Source organism: Onychomys torridus, chromosome X (genome assembly GCF_903995425.1).
Source record: "Onychomys torridus chromosome X, mOncTor1.1, whole genome shotgun sequence".
NCBI classification, from domain to species: domain Eukaryota; kingdom Metazoa; phylum Chordata; class Mammalia; order Rodentia; family Cricetidae; genus Onychomys; species Onychomys torridus.
Window position 1 is genome coordinate 91,028,505 of NC_050466.1, and position 9,386 is coordinate 91,037,890.

General features: G+C 44.6%; 1 protein-coding gene across 1 annotated transcript; it reads right to left on the minus strand.

Annotated features, from left to right (window-relative positions):
• Nucleotides 1-4,528: 4,528 nt before the first annotated feature.
• Rps4x (ribosomal protein S4 X-linked) lies at nt 4,529-8,094 on the minus strand. The gene is made up of 7 exons (XM_036174646.1): nt 8,003-8,094; nt 6,983-7,060; nt 6,421-6,601; nt 6,129-6,226; nt 5,616-5,787; nt 4,856-5,013; nt 4,529-4,713 (listed from the first exon to the last, which is right to left on the minus strand). Exons 1-7 carry the CDS (start codon nt 8,003-8,005, stop codon nt 4,612-4,614), a joined length of 792 nt encoding a protein of 263 aa, XP_036030539.1. The 5' UTR covers nt 8,006-8,094; the 3' UTR covers nt 4,529-4,611.
• Nucleotides 8,095-9,386: the final 1,292 nt, after the last annotated feature.

Consider the following 9,386-nt stretch of genomic DNA (forward strand, 5'->3'; position numbering starts at 1 on the left):
GCTAAAAATATTAGGGACATTTTAAAAGGTTTTAATATACAAACTTACGATTAAGTAAATTACATTAAACACAGAGACATGAAAGACTGAACACATTATTTCCCAGAGTTGAGTGTGAAGCTTGGTTGGTGGAGCGTGTGCTTAACAAGAATGAGGACCTGAGCTCAGGCCCTAATACAAAAAACCAACCAAACAAAAAACAAACGAGCAAAACAACCCAAAAAAACAACCCAAAACCAAAACGAATACAAATAAAAAAAGCCCTCAACACTTCATATTTATGTCACTATATTTTACTCTAATCGATGCCCTCAAGGTTACTGGAGCCTGTTATACCATGCAGGGACCACAGGGATCTATTCCCAATGCCCTGTTGAATGAAATCATACCTGTAGCTGCCAGACATTGTAAATCAGTGCTTGGCTAATTATCTAGAACAGCGCTTCTCAAACTGGGTCATAACCACTTCTGGGTGAGTCTTTTGACACTTTCACAGAGGTTACCAAAGACCATCAGAAAACATAGATATTTACATTAGGATTCATAACAGTAGCAAACTTACAGTTATGAAGTAGCAACAAAAATAATGTTATGGTTGGGGTCCCCACAGCATGAGGAACTGTGTTGAAGGGTCACAGCCTTAGGAAGGTTGAGATCTGCTGCTCTAGAAGGACATGATGGAGACGATGTTAAATGTGCAGGTTAGAGTGGGGTGGTGGTGCACGCCTTTAATCCCAGCCCTCAGGAGGCAGATCTCTGTGAATTAGAGGCCAGCCTCGGCTACAGAGTGAGTTCCAGACACAGAGAAAGCCTGACTCGAAAAATCAAAAAGAAAAAAAATGCAGATTAGATTTGAAGTGTGTTAAGCACACTGGTGTATGTCTGTAATCTCAGTATTTGGGAGGCTAAGACAAGAGGATTGTGAAGTAAATTAAAGACCCTGGGCTACAGAGGAAGACTGCATTCTCATTGTCTCTGGTCATAGTGTGGCCAAACATGCATGGAAGGAGAATCAGGAGTCATCCTTGGCTACAGATCAAGTTTGGGGTCAGCATGGGAAAAAAAAAAGCAAAACAAAAACCAAACCAAGCCAAAAAGCCAAACAACAAAATAATAAGTGGTTTTTTTTTTTTTTGGTTTTTTGAGACAGAGCTTCTCTGTGTAGCTTGAGCAGCCTATCCTAGATCTCGCTCTCTAGCCCAGGCTGACCTTGAACTCACAGAGATCCACCTGCCTCTGCCTTCTGACTGCTGGAATTAAAGGTGTGTGCCACTATCTCCTGGCTTTTAAGTTCAGTTCATTAAAATCCAATTTTAATTTGTAGTCCTTTTAAATTACAGTGGGTTCCACCACACTAGTTTGCTTCTCAATTCTTTTTTTTTTTAAAGATTTATTTATTTATTATGTATACAGAAGAGGGCACCAGATCTCATTACAGATGGTTGTGAGCCACCATGTGGGTGCTGGGAATTGAACTCAGGACCTCTGGAAGAGCAGTCAGTGCTCTTAACCTCTGAGCCATCTCTCCAGCCCTGCTTCTCAATTCTTTTAGACAGTACACATAAGCCATTTGTTTTGGAAACCTATAGTTTATTCTGATGATACTGGCCTAATTTCCTAAGTCCATTAATACAACCTGGTATTGAGATAGAAATTTTCTTTCTTAGTGAACCAAACCCCAGAGGGCTGTGACACACACGTGTAATTTTGTAAGCAGGACAAGAACACCCAGTGCCGCCGCGCCCCACCCCACCTGGGGGTTAGCAGCAGCCTGACGACTGTCACATTAACAAACACCACTCCCCTACCCAGAGAAAGAGTGATCCTGTTATGTAGTTTAAGTCGTGACTGTCCCAAAGACACATTAACAAAGAAAGGCCACTTCCCGGAAGTGTAAAATATCCCTTTCCCTAAAAAATTTAAAGCTTTCTCATGGTGGTCCTGAACCCACTTCAGACCCCTGCTGTGTGCTCAGCAAAAGACTGTTTGCCTGAAAAGATAATCCCTCTTCAAACCTACATCAAACTTTCCCAAACATTTCCCAAGTTGAGGCTAGTTGCTTAGTTTCCTCGGTGGGCCTGGTGGCACACGCTGGTAATATCAGCTACTCAAAGGCTAAGGCAAGAGGGTTGAGGAACAAAGGAAGGAAAGAAAGGAGATAGAAGGAACGACGGAAGAGGAGCGTGAGGTAAGTAGGAAGGCAGCCAGGTGTTGGGGTTCACCCCTATATCCCAGCTATCTATGGTGTATTGTGTTTAAGAGCACACCCAGGTGAGAGATTACTTATAGGAAGGAGCCTTGGTGACCCAAAAACATGTGCATTACCTCCAAGTCCCACCCCATCATGAAGGACAGACGGCCTTACAGAAGCTTCACCAAGTTCCCCTTTAGTTAACTATCCTTTTCCCAAGCATTTCCCATGATCACTTGCAGCTGGAGGGTTGGCTAAACATACAGGTTCTTTACCCCTTCCCTCTCCTACTCAGGAGTCAGTAGCTCCATTACCTTTACAATGAAGACTGGTTGTACACTGTTCTGCTCAGTTACTTGCCACAGCTACTGTGCCATGATAATCTCTCTCCCCAGATGATGGGATGATCATCTTATGCCAGGAGGGAAAAGGCACACACGGGGAATGGCAGTGGGGCACTAACTAGTCCTGTGGACCGGGAAGGCTAAAGTGGGAGGCTTTGGGCCCGAGTTGAGACTGGGCTGCCTCCAACAGGAAAGGGCCCGGGGGCCAGTGTGCCTGGAATAGACTGGGGGTGGGGTGGATGGGTAGATGAGGTCTGAGGGCACATTTGTAAGGGCCTTGCAGGTGATGGCTGCGGCTTTGGTCTGAGGTCAGTGGGAGCCACATGCAGCCTCTGAAAGACCTGAACTTACACCTAAAGGTACCATTCCTCTGGCTGCTGGGCTGAGATGGCAGGGATAGACAAGCTAAGGGTTTGTGTCATCCAATGTTAGCAAGTCAGTGGTGGCTCTCAACCATTCCACAATGTATATATATTTAATGAGACATTCCACACTGTAAATATTTTGCCAATTTGAAAAATTTAAAAGGGCTAGTCTAGCCTGGGTGATGGTGGTGCACGCCTTTAATCCAAGCACTTGGGAGGCCGAGCTGAGTTCAAGGCCAACCTGGTCTACAGATAAGAGTTCCTTGACAGCTAGAGCTACAGAGAAACCATCTCAAAAAAACAAAACAAAAAAAGCAGACCTCATGCTAAGTATTTTTAATAATTTATGAAATATGTAGAGCTTCCTGCATACCAACCTCCTCATCAACACCATCAGCACATGGCTAGCTCCTATTTCCACACCTATTCCTAACTCACTAGGTTATTTAATAGAATACTGTACTGCTCCCAGCCGGCCGATGGTTGGCTCATACCTAATTCCAGCACTTGGGAGGTAGAGCCAGGAGGATCTGAGTTCAAGGCCAGCCTGGTCTGCAGCACGAGATCCAAGACAGGCACCAAACTACAGAGAAACCCTCTCGAAAAACAAAAAAATACTGCTTCCAGTAGACATATCAGCTGCTCCTCAGATCCTACTGCTGACAGGAGTGTGTAAAGCCCATCCTGCTGCTGGTGCAGGGACATAAACCGCAGTGGATAAACTTATGTTTATTTTGGTCTGTCTTATCTCAGGGCTATTTGTCCGCTTTACTGTTGACATGAGTACTTAAGATTTTAGAAATCAAACCACAAGGCCTCCAGACACCAGCAGAAATCAAAGCAATATACTCTTGGGAGACTGATAGTCTAGTGCCTGGAGATTTTTTTCACTCTGTATATGGCTCGTGGGACAGGAAGGCAGGAGGATCACTCTAAGTTCCATGCCAGCCAGGGCTACTCATTTAGTTCACTTAAAATGCAGTGATACCAGCACTGCCTCCTTTCAGAGGACCCAGGTTCAATTCCCAGCACCCACATGGCAGCTCACAACTGTCTAACTCCAGTTCCACCAAAAAAACCTCAGTGACACTTATATAGGTATACCAAAGCCCTGGGTCAGAGTGTCAGTATTGAATACAAAGTTGCATAGGTGTCTGACTCAGCCAGGAATTTTTAAAAATTTTTATTTTTTAATTAGTCTATTATCAGCTTGATACAGCATAATTTTTTTTTTTTGGTTTTGAGACAGGGTTTCTCTGTGTAGCTTTGCGCCTTTCCTGGAACTCGCTCTGTAGCCCAGGTTGGCCTCAAACTCAAGAGAGATCCACTTGGCTCTGCCTTAAAGGCGTGTGCCACCACTGCCTGGCATAAATTCTTAATGGTGAGATGTTTCATTGAGGCTTGCTCAGTAATTGAGTTAAACCAAAACTTATTATAAGCCAGTCATCCTAGGGTCCCCCATGCTCTATATATATAGCCTCCATAGTTCTCTGTCACCCAGGACTTGTTAACAGAGGGATCCCACAGACAGATACTAGAAGATCTAAGTCAGCCCCAGAATTTAATCAATATTCACGTTATAGACCACCAACAAATTATTTTTGAAAAAAGCGACACAAAACCACAAGTAGTTCATCATGCTGTTTAATCTAGCACATCGCCTAGAAAGGCTTGTACAAATACTTTTCCAGCATGTCCCCTAGAGACCATTTCACCCACTGCTCTGTTTGGCCGCTAGCCTCTTGTCTCTCTCTTCAGCAATGGTGAGGCGGATTCCTTTCCCTCGGGGAAGAGAAATCCATGGTTTGTTGCCCTAGATGGAAAGATTTAAAACAACTCCATTAGCAGGATAGTATAGGACACAATTGGCCTTTAATTTACCGGAACTAAAGCCAGTGATAGGCTGATACACCTCCATGTACCATAGATTGCTGGGAAGGGAGACCCAGACTTACCTTGCCAATAACAAAAATGTTGGAAAGCCGGGTGGCAAAGCTGTTGCCATTGGCATCTTTCACATGAACCACATCAAAAGAGCCAGGATGTCTTTCTCTGTTGGTGATCACTCCAATTCTTCCCAAGTTAGCACCTCCAGTCACCATACACAGGTTACCTAGGCAGGAAGAAACAATGTGCCTCAAGCAAAGTACAAGATAAACTCCTAATCAACCCCCTCCCCAAACAAAAGCCAAGCCAATTTAGCCCTTCCGCCAGTCTAGCTACTTGTATGCACCTGTAGCCTTAAGATTTGTTCCAACCCTCAATTACCAGCTAGTGAACCCCTCCGGTCCTGATTTTATCTCTCCTTCCCGGGTCAGGGTCACTTCTAGCCTTGGGTCACTTCCAGCCCCGAGGTAAAGCTGTTGCAATGACATACCCCAGGGACTAACATCCCAGTACTAAAGGTGGTTACATCACCATTAGCCTGAAAATGAGTGTCTCTATACATTCTGACAACCTAAGTTGTCTAGCCTGGTCTTTAATTTACAGCCTATCTGCCGCCATCTTGATCAGCTGGTGATAATTTTGCACTAATTGGACCATTGTAGGAGCAGGTGCCTCTCATACCTCTCCCCCAGCCACCAAGACTATTCTAAGCATTTAGATCAGTGAAAATCAAGTGCTCCACAAAGCTTAACAAAATTTACATTTGGAAAAATCCCAGGAACCCAACCAAAACTTTTACAAGTCACACAGGAGACAAAGGATGCTTACCAGTGTCAAACTTGATGAAGTCGGTTATTTTGCCTGTATCCAAATCAATCTGAATGGTGTCATTCACCTTGATGAGGGGATCAGGGTAGCGAATAGTGCGAGCATCATGGGTCACCAGATGTGGGATTCCTTTTGTGCCCACAAAGATCTTTCTCACTTTGCACAACTTGTACTAAAAGCATAAATAAAGGGGTTAAACAAACTCATTTACTCTAGTTCATGTACACCCTGTTAAGTTGTTTTTAGGTCTCAAGTCACTGGCTTCAAAAAACACAACTGCATTTTGTGCATTCTGCTCCACAAACAGCACTGTATTAGTATTAGAAGTTCAGACCTTACAGAGACTAGAGGGGCTGGAGGCAGGGCATGTGCTCACTATGTGAGAAACCATGCTCAGTACCCAGCACCAAACTAATTTAAAGCAGGCCCTCACTCAACTGTGAACTCATTCCCAAGTGCACACCATCACTGCCATCTACCTCACTCCCATGCTCTAACTTAACCCCCACTCACCTTTGCCTCCTCAGGTGTAATACGATGAACAGCAAATCGACCCTTGGTGTCATAGATCAGACGGAAGTTCTCTCCAGTCTTGTCAATGCTGATGACATCTGATACCAAAGAATAAGGTCACCATAGCAATCCTCATTACCCCACAATGAACTGGGGGTTGGGGGGACACACACCCCGTTTTGGACTCCACATTAAAGTTTAAAGTAAATGGGAATTTCCTGTTCACCTGCCATTCATTTTGGGGAAGGAGTTAAGGGGTGGCCACTACCAAGTGTCTTTTCTAAAGACTCACCCATAAACCCAGCAGGGTAGGTTATATCAGTCCTGACTTTGCCATCAATCTTAATGAAGCGCTGCATGCAAATCTTTTTTACTTCATCTCCAGTCAGGGCATACTTAAGTCTGTTCCTTAGGAAAATGATCAGAGGCAGACATTCCCTCAGCTTGTGAGGGCCAGTGGATGGACGAGGAGCCTGTAAAGTATTTTAAAACTGTTATTTTAACCTACCTCCTGGTTTTGAGCTCTGCAAAACAGAGGAGACTATTTACTGCACCAAAACTTTGGTTATTTACACGGGTGTGTTTAGAAACTTACAAAAGTATCTTGTGCCTTAACTTAAATTCCACAGCATTTCCTCTTCCAACGGATAAGGTCTGCCAACCCTAAGACCCAGTCTATGCATCGATGTAAGTATACTATTAAACACGTGGAGTAAATGAAACACTAATTTATCAAAACCAAGGTAGGAAACAGGTCTATAAGAGTAAAGAAGAACCAAAGATCCTCTGCATTCCGCTTCATGAATAAAGCTTACTAAAGGTACACTTTAAGGCATTTCCACCACAATACTTACAAACACTCCGGTCAATTTATCCAGCATCCAATGTTTTGGAGCTGCCACACGCTTCAGATGTTTCTTGGGACCACGAGCCTGAAGGAAATTTTAAACGAAACATTGTTAACAACGTTTCCGGTCTTTTCAACTAGCAGGCTTACAAAGCGTACTGTGTAATTTCCTTAATAGAACTGACTTTCACATTTTCCCGGTCAACAAAATGTGGGTAATGTTTAAAGCACAGGGTCCAAGTAAAACGAAGAGGCAGGTAAGTATTAACAAGCTCCCAGTGCTCCACTATACAAAGTACCTTAGAGATTACAATCTTTTACATTTACACCACGATACTGCTTAAGTGTGCCTGGTCACAAAAATTCTATTCTGTCTGTCTATAGCACCATGCTTGTGAAGCGCCCAGTGACTGGACCCAAGACACACAGGCAGACAGCAACAGAAAATGGCCCAGGACGTTATCTCAACTGTCAATCAAAAAGTGCAGTACTAGCACACAGCTGGACAAAAGTTTCAGGTACAGAAATCAATCTAGCCTCGGCATTACCACGTGTACTGCTCCTTTGTATAAGAAAGGACTGGTACCAATTTCCACATTCAAATGCGGAGGGAAGCCTTTTTAATGCTTCTCACACAAGTTTACCCGCTATATAATGTAAAGTAAGTCCGTGTCAAAAAGACAAATGAGACAAGAGTCCATTTTCCAAGCAGAATGCGTCCACCTGCCCCAGGCTTGCAGTCTGCACTCCTGGCCTTTCGAATTCCCTGCCTGGGAGAAAAAACGCTTCTCCAGGGGCTAGGGTAAGTGTGATCGAGCCAAAGGCCTCGCCCTTTGCAACAGATTTCCCTCCCTAGCCCAGTCCAGTTATTTCCCTCGCCGCAGAGTCCATCTCCGCCATCCCGCAGCAGTGCTGCATTTGCCTCCACCCTACAGTCGGCTGCACGACCCCTGGTCACCCCGGGTAGCCTCGGTCAGGGAGGATGGAAGCTGATGCAACCCAAGAGCTCACTATACCCCTGCCTTACCATGGCTGCGCTGGGAACGGAAAGAGACTCGCCTTCTTCCGGTGATCGTAGAAATTAGGGTCGGAGGCTGCGCGCGCCGGAGCCTGGAATGCTCCGCCCAGCCTGAGACTTTCCCAGCGGGCGGGGACTCTCTCTTGCCATCTGCTGGTGGGAGGTCAGAGGTCCAAAGCTAGGACACCGAGGCTGAGAAGCTGGTTCCTCCTTACACCTCCACTTGTTCTCCTTTATGTGCTGAGTCCCTTTCCAAACTGAATGATGAGTGCTGGGAATGCCCAGACCAACCGCACCAGATATCTGCCTGCAAGGAGAATGCTCCCACAGATGGTTGGGTGATAAAAAGATACGTTTTAATACTTGATACTTTTCTTATAAAAGGTTTCTTTCATCTTCGAGTTCCTGAGCCAGTTAGCCCCATACTAAGAGCTAAATAGAGCCCAAGGTACTTTGCTCTTTTGCTTTTGAAGCAAATGGACCATCCAGGGTGAGAGGGTAAGATATCTCCTTGAGCCTGGCACCCAGCCCATCCATTCCTGTAGAACACATTGGGCACTTGTCGTACTATAAGGGAAGAGAGGGAACATTAGAGAGTGTCTGGTTACCTAGCCAGTATAGATCTGGTTGTTCTGCTTTCCTCCTTTGAAGCTGTCCCTTATTCTCCAGTTCCTGCTGGAGAAGGAACAGAGCTCTCTCAGTTATCTGTGGTCTCCCCCAGGTGAGTGAACTCTGTCCATCCAAAACCCCAGAGATCCAATCCCTTCAAACTATTATGAAGGAGTTTTTCCCTTTGCTCTTCTCTCCTCTCCTCCTCCTCATCCTCTCATATCTATGTGTGTGTGTGCGCGCACACACACATAATTAAATAATCATATAGATGTGATGTATTGGCATTAATGACTGCTGGGGAGGAGTCACACCCTTTTTAAATGTACAGGTATATATATGGATAAAATGCATATGTGTATATAATATATGTGTGTATGTATACATATGTGTATTTCTTTTGAGACAGAACCTCATTAGGTAACCCAGGCTAGCCTCAATTTCATCGTTCTTCTGCTTCAGCCTTCTGAGTGTTGGGTGTGCAGTCATACACCAACCCCCCATCACACACACACACACACACACACACACACACACACGCACGCACGCACGCACGCACACACCGCTGTGTAGATGTTATAGTTGATGGTTTTTTTTTGTTGTTGTTTTGTTTTGTTTTGTTGGAGAGATAGATTTTCTCTAAGGCTGGCTTTTAACTTTTGGACTCAAGCAGTCTTCCCACCTTAGCCTACCAAGTGCCTCAGACTACAAGCAAGCAGACTATATATTTATTTATTTTTAATTTTTTTGTTTGCTTTCCGAGACAGGGTTTCTCTGTGTAGCC

Coding starts and splice junctions, on each gene's coding strand:
- Rps4x (XM_036174646.1), bottom strand. Junction 5,788..6,128: donor TTACACCTGAGGAGGCAAAG/GTGAGTGGGGGT, acceptor TTATGCTTTTAG/TACAAGTTGTGCAAAGTGAG. Junction 5,014..5,615: donor CTTCATCAAGTTTGACACTG/GTAAGCATCCTT, acceptor CTTCCTGCCTAG/GTAACCTGTGTATGGTGACT.